This window comes from Montipora capricornis, chromosome 2, assembly GCF_036669925.1.
Source record: "Montipora capricornis isolate CH-2021 chromosome 2, ASM3666992v2, whole genome shotgun sequence".
NCBI lineage: Eukaryota > Metazoa > Cnidaria > Anthozoa > Scleractinia > Acroporidae > Montipora > Montipora capricornis.
Genome location: NC_090884.1, coordinates 50,224,269 through 50,239,268, shown reverse-complemented (window position 1 = coordinate 50,239,268; position 15,000 = coordinate 50,224,269). Strand labels below are relative to the sequence as shown.

Genomic DNA, 15,000 nt, shown 5'->3' with positions numbered 1-15,000 from the left:
GGTTCGTGCCGTTCTGTTTACTCTCATTGATCTGTCGTTTCCCGATCGTCTCTCTAGGGACTTTCAAAACCTGTAGCTCTACTGTTTCCTCGCACTTTACGGTTGTCGTTTGGTCAGTATGAGTACAATCGTCGTTTGCATTTTGCTTGAAAAAGCTATCTTTATTACTAGTTGAATCACATTCGCCCAGTCTGATTTGTCCCTGGGAAGTTTGATGATGGGAGGAAACTTGATGTCGCAGCGTTCCGTACGAGCACAACGACGCGTGTCGCCGCTGATCAATAGATCGCACACTCGAGCAAGTAGAGGAACTAGAGCTACTGCTCTTGTGAACAATCACGTTAACTTCACGATGTGTATAAGTGGTGCTTGCTTTCGCTGAGCATTCCTTCGTGTCTTCGTTTCCTTCATAGGTTACAATGGGTAAAAAGTCTTCGCGCTTGGCTGTTTTTGCCTCAACGGTGCCACTGACCGTTTGATCAACAGCTATTGAGCTCGAGCTCTCCGCCCTCCCTCTGCCAGGTCGCTCATAAGCACTGTTGTCCCTTGTTGTTTCGTTACGTATTGAATGGGAATCCTTCCTTTCTGTTGACGCCGTTTTACAAGATCGTGAAGAGTTTTCGTCCGTTCCTGTCGTTCGCTTAACATGTTCTGTATTGACACATTCAATTAAAAAAGAAAATGAAGAAAGTCGGTAAATGTTGGCTGACATGTTCTTCGTCTTTGGCGAAATTAGCATTAAATATATAATCTCTTTATTGAAATTTAATAGCACAAAGAAAATAAATATGTCATTATACAAAACCGGAGGACACCACTTCAAGGGATCCAGGACCCCATACAAGAAAAGATCACCAAGCTCTAAAGATGATCTACTGATCTGTGATGTGCTTACCACATTTTGACGTCTTCTGTGATCACGCACGGCAACATGGAATCTATTTGTTTTATATAATAAATAATTGAATGATGTTGACGATGACGTCAGCTGTGTCGTAGCCGAGAACCAATCAAAATGCGTGCTTTATTGAGCTTATTTATATAAATAGACACTCACACACTCGGCTGTCGCCTCGTGTGATACTTTTTTGTTCTTACCGCATTTTGATGTCATCTATGATCTATTACTGAACAGACACCTGGCAACATGGAATCTGTATCAATATCTATAACTAGCCTACGTAGCAAGCCCAAGGGGAGAGGGAAGCGAAGCGAAGCCAGTGACCGAGCATCGCGGAAAAGGGAATTGGGGAGAGATAAAAACCACCCAAATCGGTTTGGGTGCGCTCCCTCCCCAGTTCCCTTTTTTCGCTCGGCTCGGTCACTCGCTTTGCTTCCCTCTCCCCTTGCGCTTGCTACGCAGGATAATAATCTGTAACTGTCTATATCTCTTTCCCTATATTTATGTAATGAGCACTGGGTAGTATCCATTTCTGGATCTGGTTTGGAAAGGCAACGAAGAATACTTTTGTCCAACGAAGGATCTGATGCATTGTCGCTGACTTCGCTGGGCAAGTTCTGTATTATTACGTGTTTACGTAATCGGAGTGAAAACTCACCTGAAGCTGTTTTAAATAGTTTCTTTCTGTCCTCTGTTCTTTCCTAAAACGAAAATGAATGTTGCATGTGTAAATAGGCTGAAAACAATGCGAATTAGCGAGAGAATCCTCGGTAGGAATCAATCACGTGACCTTCTGTTCAAAGCGCGATTGGTTGGCATACCAGCCAATGGGCTACTCGTACATTCCAATCGAGCCATATATAGGATCATACTTACATGATGTAATTGCAACAACAGCTCGCGATTTGAGTTCTGGAAATAGTTTGCTTTTGACCGGTAATAATATATTGCCATTCTGGTGAAAGAATAATATTTTATCATTAGCTGCTGTAAGGGAATTTCTGAACGCTAATGCTCTCCCTAAGGATCCTTGCGTTGAAACGAGCATCGAAGGGAGAAAGGCATCGTCCACGACTAGTAAAGGGCGTGGAAGTAACTAACTATAGGACGAACGATTTTCTGGTTAAGAAATTTCCTATAGCGAAAACAAACACGTCTGCTACGTTTATTTCCGCGACAGTAACCAATTTCCGTTGACCAATTTTTCAAAATGTTTTCCATGACAAGTCATATCTGAGAAAAAACACTTCAGGACTTACAATGAAACTGAACAGCCTTAACACTGATTTGTAGCGAAGGGATATTTAACCTTACTGCGAATCAGTTTTAATGGTACTTACGTCATTAAAATGAAAACTGGTACGACTATGCTGGGACCGCTCAAGTAGTCAAAAACAGTGTCCAGAAGGGCAGGGCCATCGTCAATTGATTCGGTTAACACTGTGTACATGTTCCGTTTTCCCCTGCGAATCAGTTCAAAGATGACATGTAATGGTTTAACGTGATAACTGTGTGATTAAAACTCCAATGATTAACACCAATTTCGAAAAAAAAATACGCCTTTCGGACACAGCTTGAATGAAGAACCAAACATTTATGGATTTTCAATTTTTGTTTGTTATGGTGACTTTTTTGGATAACATCTTCCTTATAGAGTGTTTGCAATAGCCAAGCTGCCCTGCAGTGTTTGAAGGTAAGAGATATAAACAAGTGTATCATACCTAAAAGGGCCACACCATTGTGATGGCTCTATCCTGAAAAGGAAAAACAATGAAAAACAAGGCAGAAGGAGAGACAGTAAGATTTTTTGCGGGGTACTTCCCTCTCAGTATTTGTTTACGTTCAAATGGTGATTTAGCAACAGTAGTCTAAAAAACCGAAAACTTTTCAATTTTCTATGGTCTTTCCTAGAACGTTTTTTTAAACTTTCCATAAAATACTAAATAAAGTTTAAAACCACGCATCTTTGTGGTTGTTTGACGTATCGGGCACCATGCAAGCTCTTGAGCTTTGATCAGCAAACGTGGTAAAAAATCTAGTCCGCACCCAAAAAGTTTTTACTTTCGTTATTTTTTTCGTAAATGTTACTACTGTAGTTTTAACCTAAGAGTTAGTCGTAACCTTGTATTCAGCATTTCTATTGGATAGTAGTGCTGTTAAGGCTAATTACTATTTCAAAAACTCGGTATCAGGTAATGAGTATTGGCCATATATTTAAATTATACTTACTCAACCGCAGCATATCCAACGGCTAACATGCAAAGGAACAGCATCACAAGGAGTAATATGAGATAGAACTTGTGTGAGGCCTTGAAGATCCTCTGAGGAGGGACATTAGTGACCATCACCGCCCAGCTCCTCAGGTACATTATCACCACCAGCTTTAGTATATTCAACATAATGAGCCCTGGAGAGAACACCAAGCCCATCCTCAAAGAAACAAAACAAGGCTTTTAACCAGCTTTTAATAAAGGGCTGACTCAACTACAAAGAGCAAAGCGCATGCTCTACCTGAACCAACTGGACATCTTTTACTCCTACAAAGTTTTTTATTTTTTTATTTTTTCTTTAACTAAATCCACCTTCTTTTACGAGCTCAGATATTTAAGTATACAAATGTCACACTTTCGTCTCTCAAAAAGGCCTCTGCTTTAGTAGCCTGTTATTGTGATTAAACAGTATCATTCATTGAAACAGAGATATCGATTAAACTAATCGCAGGGATTATTTTTAAGACCTTCCAAGCAGACTCACAAGGCAAACCCCCTTAGAGACGAGGGGCAGAAAAAATAAGGGGATGGAAGAAACCTCAAGGTGTTCCAATTTATTCCTATTACCACAAAGGTGGAGGGAATCAATGGACGAAAATTCCGCATACAATGGAGAGATCTAATAAACATAATTACTTCGTATTCCGTTCGTAATTAGGCTGGAATTACTTCAAAAGAGTAAAACGGTGCAACGAAAAGATCTGAACTAATCGGTACATAGGCGGTGAAGCTAAACCAAAATTCCTTTATTTCGTATCATTCCTTACCATATAAGGCCTTGGCTATTGATGAGCTGCAATACATTTTCGGCGAGTTTAAATTCAGGGTAACCTAACTAAAAGAAGCGAAAAACAAAACAAAGTTAGTTCACGGCATATTTTTAGTCAACCCAGCGATTTCGAGGCACACAGACAAACTAAAAGCTCAAAGAAAATATGAGTCAAGTCGTTCACTTGAAGCAAGGTTAGCGTTGAAGTGGATCTAAAACCGCAGAAGCCCGCATTTTTTTTTACCAAGCTAAGGGCTTTTATGGCTCCTGGTTAGACTTAAATACTGAGGATATGCGCTAAGGCGGCCTCTTAGAATTAGGCCTTAAAGTGCCACTCCCCCCAAATTATTTTTTTTGCTAAAATGAACCTTGTTCCTGTTCGAAATGCATTGCGGCCATTTTATTCCTTTTCCTAACAAATCCTGCAATTTTATAGGCTTCAAAAGTTTCAAAACTCCAAGCATCTTTTGTTCACGACCGATTCAGAAGGGGAGTGGGTCTATTCCTGATTTGATGTCACAATCTACTTCGCATACACGTTTACAAAGAGTCAATTGCAATGTAAATCAATCAGCAATAGACCCACTCCCCTTCTGACTCGGTCGTGAACAAAAGATGCTTAGATTTTCGAAACTTTTGAAGCCTATAAAATGGCAGGATTTGTTAGAAAAAGGAAAAACTGGCCGCAATGCGTTTTGAACAGGTGCAAAGATTCATTTTAGCGAAAAAGATATTTTGGGGTTAGAGGCACTTTAAGTCTTAAGAATTATGACCAGGAATGGACTAATCTATTAGCGACCGAGACTTACTAGTTTCTCAAGATCTAAAAGTCGGCCTTGAAAGCAGTTCAGAAATCTGACAACTAGCGAGACAATCAAATCACCAGTCAAGACGCTGAACACCAGTGCTACCAGGTCAATCATTGTTAGCTTGAACAGCTCTTGGCCCACTGCTGTCTCCCAACACAAGGCACCTGAGACATAAGAGATTTGCATTAGAGCCGGTCTAGTTATATTCAAGCTCTGAGAGAACGCTACTCGATCCTCAAAGAACTTTGGAGATCTCAAGATAATTACATAGCAGTGATTTACCGTGGTTGGATCTAAGGGTGCGTTCGATTGACCGTATTCCGGAATATGAATACGTGGAATAGAAGATAGAAATCCTTCGTTTTTACAGAGACTCGCCATTAAAATTGCCAAACACCTGCTAAAATTAATGCGTATCTTTGTTATCCTTGTTGCCTTGTTGCCTTGTTACCGTTTTAAATCATGATTCCACGTATTCTTATGCCGGAATAGGGTCTACCGAACGCACCTTAAGTATCAATTGAGACGATTATCGGTTATCATCATAAAAATAGGAGCATAGCCGGAAACAGGAGCAAACGATAATGGCAAGAGAACATTAAGGAGACAGAGAGGGAGTCTCCTTGTCTAGCCCATGGTTAAGTTATTTTTAGATCTCACTAAAAAGGAAGACTGAATTCAAAATGGCGTTCCGAGTAGAATTACGGTTCGTTGACGAAAGAAGTAAGGAAATTGGTATATTTTGCTCTAAAAAGCGGAGTGGGATATAGATTCTACAATTTCTTGTGAAATTAATTGGTTTGTTGGATGAACAATACGACTCCGATGGAGAATTTGACTTACGCAACACCAATTCTTTTGTCCTCACTTCGTCGGAGCATGCAATGGAAGTGACAGCGATCTGGCGACCTTTGCGGGCAGCATCCGTAGAGGATCGGCAGGTCAAGCCAGTATCTATTGCAGTTTAGAAAAATTGCATGCATCAGGTGATGAAGTTAAGAAGAAATATTGTAGGAACTGAAATTTGTGGATCTGGACTTTGCGAAATGGAACAACCTGAAATATTTTCGGCAATTTCTGCAGAATTTGATCCCGACACACCAAGTATTTTCAATATTGATTCCAAAAGCTAAACACCTATAATAAATGCCATTTGAAAAAGCCATAGTATACACCGTACAACCGCCATTTTGCTAGATCACTTTGTATGACTTTAATAGTCGCGGACGTCTCGGGGAAACAGACTTCCGTCTTCAGGGGATCTGAAAATAACTTCCAGTTATCCCGGCCAATACCCCTACACTCCATCTCTCTCCCTCATGTTCTCTTGATAAAGGCTAGTTGTTTTTGAAGCATTGTTAGGCACGCTGTTTTTTGCTTGGTGACGAGGGAAAACTATATGGTGTAATTGTCAGGAGGTGTCAAAGGTTCTTTTGCGAGGGAACACAGACACTCTTTACAGGCTACTATGATGGTGAAGAGTTTACTCCATCCATTTTCTCTCTCTGTCAAATTCCAGTTTTACATTTACGGGCAATTAAAGCTGAACTCTCCTGTCGATCGAACTGGTCGACTGGTATCATCCAAGAAGACGTCCATCACAAACCATCTCAACTACATCGCGCAGCGAGTAACAAATTATCCTCAAGCATCAATACAAGCAAGTTTTCTCACCAGTTGTGGAGTTTACTGCATCCGTGGGCGGAACATCAGTGATGGTTTGGTTCATAACGTTATCAAGAGAAGCACCGCCTGAAGAATTTTCCTTTGACTGTAGGAAAAGAATTGGAATCTTGATAGAGTTACATCTTTGCAAGCGAAATCAAGAAATTTCTTCGACGAAATTTTTAAGTTTTGTGTTTTATTTAGCTTAAAGGTGGCTCAAACCAGTTTCAAAACTTTCAAGAGACCCTGTTATTAGAAGGACTGACACTACAACACTTTATCACGTAAAAGCAATGTTCTGGTACCATGTGAAACAACAATTATTGCTGAACAAGATGCAGTCATTTTTATGACGTTACAAGTTACCATGGCAACAGGAAAGCTTTGCAAAAACACCCTATATTTTGGCTTTAGTTGCTTATGTCTGAAAAACGAACTCGGTGACCCCAATTTTTTATTGCACAAAATGCTTAGCATGCAGGCCAAGATAAAACTCTCTGCAAGGCTTTAAAAATTCTGTGGAGCGGATTCAGAGCTACCTTTAAAAGTTGCGATTTTTTTAAACTTGCAGAAAGTTTCATTCTGGCATGCCGATTTCATTCCAGGAATAATTAATGGAGGTCACCGACATCGTTTTTGAGATATGAGCTGCTAAAGCCAAAACATGGGGTGTTTTTACAGGGCTTTCCTGTTGCCACTTTTTACGTGCAATAATGACCGAATCTTTGTCAGCAATAATTGGTGTTTGATATGGTACCATAACATTGCTGTTTAGTGATATAGCGTTGTAGTATCAATCCTTCTAATAAGAACGTATCTTTCAAGTGTTGAAACTGGTTTCAGCCACCTTAAAGTACATTCATGGGTTACACGTTTTTCGCGAAAGCGTAAAAGAGAACGGCATGAGTTTGCATTTTCATGTGGCATCCCTTTCTTCATCGTCGCAAAAAAGGCTTACCTGGTTAATTTTGTTAAGAAGAGATATCACCAGTACATACATGTTTCCAAGATATAAGAACATAATTCTGATAATGAGAAAACAAAGGAAGAATGTCAATAGGACTGGATGGTGAGTCTTGAGTACCCCTTTTGTAGTATCCGGGTTCTAACGTACCCTCCATGCCTCCTTTTAAAGTTGTGAAAAAAAAAACACATGCGCATGGCCCGTGGAATGAAAAGAGGCACCACATAGAGGGAAGATTACTGACGAGTGTGGTTAAATCCACACTCTAAAATTGACAAGTACTAGGTTGGGTGACTTTGTTCTGGAGCATGCGTGGCGACAATGTGACAGAAGCTTGTAGCTCGGTTGTTGAACAGTTAGCTGCACTCACTCCAGGTTTGAGAAGACTCCAAACGTAACAATATATAACCATGTAATCTACAAAAGGAGTAATTTTTTTAGTGTCGCCCATTTTTGTCTCAAAAGTAAATCCTGATTAGTTTACAATGCGCATGAAAATTCAAATAGTGTGATAAAAATTCCATATACCTTGTCAATTCCCAGTAGAGTGCTGTTCTAGGATGATACTGCTCAATCATAGCTATTAACTTGAAAAACACTGGACAAACAGCATTCATACCAGTAATTGCCAGAGAGATCTTGAAATACAAATAGCATTTTTCGTTACACACTAAAAGCGACTGAAAACCTAAGCCAGTAAGGGTACACCTTGCGACAGAAATGCAAAAAGTGGGGCTCCCGTGTTATTTATTCTTACAATAAGTTAACCAGGCTTGAGCCTGCGATCCAATCGAAAACCAGTACCTAGTCAGCGTTCAACTTTAAAAAACCAGCTGACCTCGATGAGCTTTAACTTGAGCCCACGATATGGTCATGTGATATCGGTCAGCGGATAACTGGTTTGGACAGGTGTCAATTATTCGATAACATGGATGTCTAATATCAAAGATAATCCCGCTAAAAAACGCGGGTTGCAGTACAGAGTTTCACATAGGAATACATGGAGGGGAGGACGGTCGTAGGGTTCTCTCGCACAGAAGGATCACCATATTTTTTACCCATGGTGCTCCGCGCCCGCGCCTTCGCTGTTACCACTTTGTTCTCAAGGATAGCTAAGGTCAGGGAAGCTTTTTTAATTTCAAAAGGCAGGGCTATTGATCCCAACGGTCTTAATACCCGGGAAGTACCTGAAGAAGGCTGGTTTGTGCTCAAAATATCTAGGATAAACATAAGTGAACGGATTAAACGTTTCTCAAACGATGTTTTTTTCAGTTAGAGAATCTCTTGTGTTTTCCTCTTCCCATCAGTCCTTTAGGTCACAATAATACGAGGAAATGGAGCGAACTCTCCATCTTTGGCCCTTTTGCGATGAAAAACTTTAGGTCTTTTTGTTATAACCCATTTTTTCGAGATACAACAGTTTGCATTGTAAATGTGTTGCGCCGGCTTTAAAGGCTGTTGAACAACGACTTTAGACGCTCGTCAAACATTGTTAGACGAGAACAGAAATTAACAAAAGTGTTGCAATTATCAAGTCGAAGCTTAACAGCAGATACACCCGACTCCTTGACATGCTCATTAAGAATGAATCACAGTGAACAGTTTTCACGGTCTCACCTCGTATTGTTCCAAAACCGTCGGTGTTCTTCCTTGCTTTTCTCGTTCATCTGAGCGTTTGACAACCAGGTAGATTAGGTAGGCACTTGCGCTTAATACCCCAAGTACGAGAATATTAGCCATTACCCGAAGAGCTACAAGAAGCTTCCTATAAAATGTAGATTAGCAAAATCTATAATAAGAGCTTTTTTGATAGGGTCTCGTAGAAGTCAAACTAAAATAAATCCTGCGATTTGTTATTTGGCTAATAGTTCTAACAAACTAGGCTGACGAGGAAGCTTAGCTTATTAGACTTTTTCCAGGATATATGCTTCACTGGCATCATGGAATCATTTCATTTCATTCATTTCGCACTATTTACAGGTTAGGAAAAACTGAGGAAAAAAGCATTACAACAGCACAAAGAAGGATATATAAGGAACTAACTATTTTAATTGTTAGGAAGTGTTTATAGTCGAGGAAAATTCAGTACAACACAGAAAACGTGTGGCAGAAAATTCATAAACGCGAAAAACGTACTTGTTTTGCGCTTTTCCTGACTCGACTGCCTCCAATATTTGTTCCTGCAGTGGAAAATTGAAAGAAAATTTTCAGTGTAATGTCGCGAAAAACCTTTTAATTTGCTTCAAGTTACGATTAGTGATTTTTGGATGGGGGTGCATGCATCGTATCTATGCAGACGTCTTCTAACATGTCAGATAAGGTGTGAAAATAATTAATCAAGACGCAACACTTTTGAATTAGTCAAAACGAATAAACGCCTTTCTGAGGTTTCAATGGATGTTAAGTCAAGTAATCGAAGAGAGATTAACTTTCCTGCCACTCCATAAATTTAGTCTCGGACATTAGTGGTGGTGAAAAATCAATAGCTGTCACTTAAAAAAGAGGATTTTATTGTGGAATAAAATGTGTTTGCCTGATTTGCAGGCCCTAAACCTACCCTAATCGCAGTGGTAAGTGAGGCTAGTTTGTTCTCAGCCGTTTCTCTTTCAGTTATGAGAAAGTCCCACGCTGAGAATACCCGCCCACCAAATGGGTATTGATCTCCTTGTCCAGATGATTTCACCATCCGCTGCTCTCGAGTAATCCTGAACAAGAAACGCTGGATTCAATATCAAACCGTTAACAGAGAAGACCATTTATGTCGCACAACTTGTAACAGAGGGGTTTTCACTTGAGTAAATACCTTCAAACGAAAATAGTTGTTTCAGACAATCACAGTGCACCCAAGCAATTGTTCAGCTAATCGCTACGCAAAATCAATACATAAAATACATTCAAACAAAATTAGGCGAGAAGAAACGCGTGCGAGTTAATTAGTCAGTCACACTTAGTTTTTTAGTCTGAAATGTCATCCACCTTCTCGCCTTCGATGGGTTTGGGCAAGAGGACGGAGATGACAGTTCAGACTATTAGTTTTGCTTCTTATTGACAAAGAATGGTATGAGGTGTTTTTAGCCAGACACTGGTGTAATGATGCAAAATGGAGAAACGGGCAAATATGCTTTCGACACACACAAGAAAACCGCTTGATAACCTTATTTTCGTTCGAATATAGCCTACTGTAGTTCCGCTTACATGCCGTGCTTATGCAAGCGCGTGGTTATGGTATTGGAGTCTGGTTAAGAGGCACCACTTAACACTTATTTAATGCAAAATACACTCGCGTTCAATGTCACAAGCATAGAATACGTACGCTCGGAGAACGATGATAATACTAATAAAATAGGTGCCCATAAACACTACAAAATATGCCAGAGGTAGTGGATACGTAACCCCGCCCACTTGAATCAGCTCGTTTCCATAGTAACCATAGAAGAGAAAAGAATACTCCAGGTAGCCCTGTGAAAAGAAGGAAATTGCATATATGCATCATTAGTATTTAAAATTTTATATTATTTGGAAATTCTTGCACCTCTCCTCCCTGCTTAATGTAAATAACCTAATTTTCGCATGGCTATCGCATTTTCGGATCATAGCCACAACCCTATGAGTCAACACTGCCCCTTGTCTTTTTATTTTTAGGAGCACATCCCAAGGGGTTTCGCAGGTGTTTTCAAAATAGCCAATCGTAAGAGACGTATGGTCGGTCACTGATTACATCACGTGCAGCACACCCGAAACACGAAGGTATTTCATGATGACGAAAAGATATTGCAGTTCTAAAAATACAAAAGATATGATACAGGGTCGACTCAAGGGTATAATACATATGGAGGCTCCAAGTAATGGGCTCCTGGAGGGATGTAATCAACTGAGAACTCAATCTAAACCATTCCGTAAATTTTCCAGAGTCTTTCATTTGCTGAAACTAGAGGACACAAACGGGGACTGCGGGGATCTAAGACTGAAATGAGTTCCCTCGCAATTTTTTTTGCCCTACTTAAAGAACTAACCTTTGCGTCAAGGACGGCTGTTAGTCGCTGAGCTGTACGCTCTTCACTTTCCGGAATTCTGAAAGCCGTGGAGGGGCTCATGAGCTTTGGAAAAATCAAAGATGAGAACAACAGGTGAAGTGTTGGTAAATCATGTGGTTTCGATTTACTCTTTGTTAAAAGAGGTTAGTGTGGCGGGATATTTGCCGGGACCAAGGCTTTTAAAGGACATATTATCCACTCGATTCACTTTACATTGGCTCCTGCTGAAAGGAATTCGGACTGTGATGTTACACTGCAAGTATCGATTCTAGTCATTGTTTTTGTTGCGTAAAGAGTAGAGATATCGCCCCCCAGCCCTCCCCTCTTGACAAAAGATTAAGACACTCACCTGTGGAACGATGACAAAAATTGTGATAAACGTCAACAGGACAAAGTTCATCCACACGAGAGAACGCAAAAACAGGAAAAACGAACCAATTCCAGCTCCAAAATAACCTGTAAAATCAAATCGATTCGTCATTAACATTTGAAACTGATTAATTGCCTCGATCTCTAACTGTAGTCAGAACTGAGGTAGTATACAAAAATTTGGTTTTATCAACGGAGTTGATAATGTAAATTGGCCACCGTACAGAGATTCTAAAAGCTGGCGTTTCGAGCGTTATCCCGTCGTCAGAGCGAATCTCTGAAGGGCTAACGCTCGAAACGTCAGCTTTTAGAATCTCTGTACGGTGGCCAATTTACATTATCAACTCCGTTGATAAAACCAAATTTTTGTATAATACTTCCCCACCTACGCAGCACCACATTTTGTTTAGAAACTACCCCCTTCATTCATTTGTAGTCAGAAGGTACTTTGTTGGTAAGATTGTGTGTGCGATGGTAAAAGAAATGATCATCACTACGTATTCTAGTGATACTGAATAACTTGACCACTTCCCTTCAGGAAGGCATTCATGGAAAGACTGACAAGTACTTAACACTTTGACTCTCAGTTGTGATCAGTATGCAAATTCTCTTTGCAATTTCAATAAAATGTCGGTCACACAAGTATTAAGAATGAAAATAAGTATCAGCTTAGGAGGCGTGATGTTGATATAACACCAAATTTTCATGACTACCCAACAAAAGAAATCTATGGCACTAGTTAGGAGAATGAAAGTTTCGATATTGGAAATAAAACGGTTAAGAATTTTAAGGGACTTCTTTCCGTACTTTTTGTGAAAAGTACATATGTTGGTTCTTGAAGTCCAACCGAGCTTTGCAAACAATGCTGCTGTGTGACACTTGTGTCCCGAGAAAAACTGATAATTAGATGCACGCCCCAACCGAAATGAGCAGAAAGGTAGCATTTTTCCTTTGAATGAATTGAAGACAGGCCAGATTTGATCCCTCGACTCATAGTTTAGTTAGGTACTCTAGCAAATGAGTCAACCGGTTGGCGCCGTTTAGCTCAGTCGTCGCCTTCGCACCTTGATTTTGTGCCGTTGGTTGAAGACCAGTTAACTGATCTGTAACAAGAAAGCGGTTTCAATTCGTGGCCCAAAAGGCGCTGTCACTCGATGCAATTTTTTTTCTCGCAACTTTTCTTGTAACTTTGTTGCGACAAACGTTCTCACCGTTGCGGAGAAATTTGTGATCCTTGTTACACTAGGCAACGTTTCTTGCAACTTGTCTCGTTTTTGGTGATCACATGACGTTAAAGGAACATTTTCATTGGCTGGTGCCTGAAACTGTTGCGACACAAGTTGCAGGACAGATGTTACACTACGCAATGATTAAAAAATTCGTTGCAACGATGTGTGAAGCGTTGCGGACTTTCTGCAACGGTTTTTGCAACTTGTCTGGCCATGGCGTTGCGAGAAAAGTTGCACAAAAAATTATACATTGCAAAAGGGCCCTCAGTCTGTTGTCCGTTTATCTCACCTTGAATATTTTTAATCCTCTTTTCCCAAGGGATAAAGAACACTATAAAGTTTTGGAATTGTCTTTTGATTTGTCGGAAAACCTGTTGAAAAGTACAATAAAATAAGTTAAATTTGCTTTATTGCTTTACGTTTAAACTTAGTCAATCGAAGACAGGAGACCGCTATAGGAGGTGTTTCTAAGAGTAAAAACTATCTCGCGGATAGTGAATGTTAAATAATGCATAAACTACGCATGCGCCGTCAATGCGTGTACCGTCGGGTAGAGAGCTTGTTGGATAATGCTGTAGCAATGTGTTATTTACAATAAGGTGACATTTCCGCCAAATCATCGGACCAACTTTTTTTTTTAGCCAGTGAGAGCCGGTTTAGCTAAAAGCATAAGGAGACCTGTAAGATTATGGCTGGCTAAAGTACCACCCTACTATCTCAATTTTTGGTTAACCCTGAACAGAGAGTTGCTTAAAGTAATCCCCGTCGTCCAGAACCTAAAGAGATTAACGGTTGAGACTCCTTGTTTTTACGGGGTCACCCTGCGAGCAGAGCCTCCTTTTGTCTTTTTCTTTACTGAGGAGGAGAAAAGGAGGCTCTGCCCGAATCGCGTAAACTCTTTGAAGCCGCCGCAGCCCGAGCATCTGGACTAGTCAATCTTGTTTTCTCTCGTCAAACCGGTTTTTCTAGTGCGAGCGTCCGTTAAGTGACAAAACCGATGGTTATAATTGAGCCCGCTGCCATGAAAAACCAAGATGGCGGCGAGATCTGGCATATTAGGCTTGGGGTCGAAACTGTATCCTGGCAACATGCAGCGTATACTCAATAAAGATCTTACTCGATTCATGCAGAGCCTTTCTCGAGAACGCCAAAATCGAGCAAGCAAAAGAAATGCTCTGCTAGCAGGGTGTTACGGGGTTAGTTTCTAAAGAAACCATTTGGTGCGGCGTCTGTGGGTAAATAGGATAGTTCGGAATTGTGCAGCAACAAAAGTACAGAGATGTGCTGCGCAATAATGCGGATGAATGGTAAAGGAAAGTTGCACGCGCATTTTTCACTTGCTTTCAAACCACTGATGAAGAGGGAGTACCCTCGAAACGTTTGGTTCACATTTAAAATTCAAATTTGAACTTTTCTTTACCGACAAAAGTACAGAGTAGAGGTTCAGGGAAATAATTTGCATTTTCCTCTGTTTTGAACTCAACAAAATGCAAAATAATTCCTCTGAACCTCGACTCATTGTTGGTTTTCACCCACGTGATCAACAGCCATGTTTTTCAACGAAAACAAAAGAAAACGTTTGCATAATAATAGTATAATAATAGTAATAGTATAATAATTCCCGGACGGTCTAGTCGGGGCTCCAACATGGCCGCCGTTTCTTTGTTTAGGGGTTCCAACATGGTGGCCGTGACGTCATGTGAACCGAGAATCCACAGTTGTGAGTTAACGTTTCGGTGTATGACAAAAGTTCAGTGAGCAAATATGAACGCTAGAAACGAAATATCTGAAATTGAAAACGTGACGAAATATAATGATTTATAACCTCGTGGGCAGATCCAGGATTTTTCTTGGGAGGGGGTGCACCACTAAGAAATGGCGTAGCTGACTGGTGACGTATTTTTTTTCTAGCAGAAACCAGGTGTATTAGAAAGCCTAAGGTCATCTATGGGGGAGGGGCGGGGGGGGAGGGGAAGGGTGCGCACCCCCT

At 40.5% G+C, this 15,000-nt stretch overlaps 1 protein-coding gene across 1 annotated transcript in view; it reads right to left on the bottom strand.

Moving 5' to 3' along the window:
• LOC138038088 (transmembrane channel-like protein 3) overlaps positions 1 to 15,000 on the bottom strand; it is a 17,329-nt gene that overhangs the window by 221 nt on the left and 2,108 nt on the right. Inside the window, exons 4-21 of the mRNA XM_068883910.1 lie at positions 13,300 to 13,381; positions 11,762 to 11,868; positions 11,392 to 11,475; positions 10,692 to 10,837; positions 9,936 to 10,083; positions 9,515 to 9,558; positions 8,996 to 9,143; positions 7,907 to 8,016; positions 7,373 to 7,439; positions 6,424 to 6,520; positions 4,750 to 4,913; positions 3,939 to 4,006; positions 3,131 to 3,331; positions 2,623 to 2,655; positions 2,242 to 2,364; positions 1,778 to 1,856; positions 1,560 to 1,602; positions 1 to 651 (exon numbers count right to left, since the gene is read on the bottom strand). The exon at positions 1 to 651 is cut by the window's left edge and continues 221 nt beyond it. Coding sequence (XP_068740011.1) covers positions 1 to 651; positions 1,560 to 1,602; positions 1,778 to 1,856; positions 2,242 to 2,364; positions 2,623 to 2,655; positions 3,131 to 3,331; positions 3,939 to 4,006; positions 4,750 to 4,913; positions 6,424 to 6,520; positions 7,373 to 7,439; positions 7,907 to 8,016; positions 8,996 to 9,143; positions 9,515 to 9,558; positions 9,936 to 10,083; positions 10,692 to 10,837; positions 11,392 to 11,475; positions 11,762 to 11,868; positions 13,300 to 13,381 — 2,395 coding nt within the window. The remainder of the gene's footprint in view (positions 652 to 1,559; positions 1,603 to 1,777; positions 1,857 to 2,241; positions 2,365 to 2,622; positions 2,656 to 3,130; positions 3,332 to 3,938; positions 4,007 to 4,749; positions 4,914 to 6,423; positions 6,521 to 7,372; positions 7,440 to 7,906; positions 8,017 to 8,995; positions 9,144 to 9,514; positions 9,559 to 9,935; positions 10,084 to 10,691; positions 10,838 to 11,391; positions 11,476 to 11,761; positions 11,869 to 13,299; positions 13,382 to 15,000) is intronic.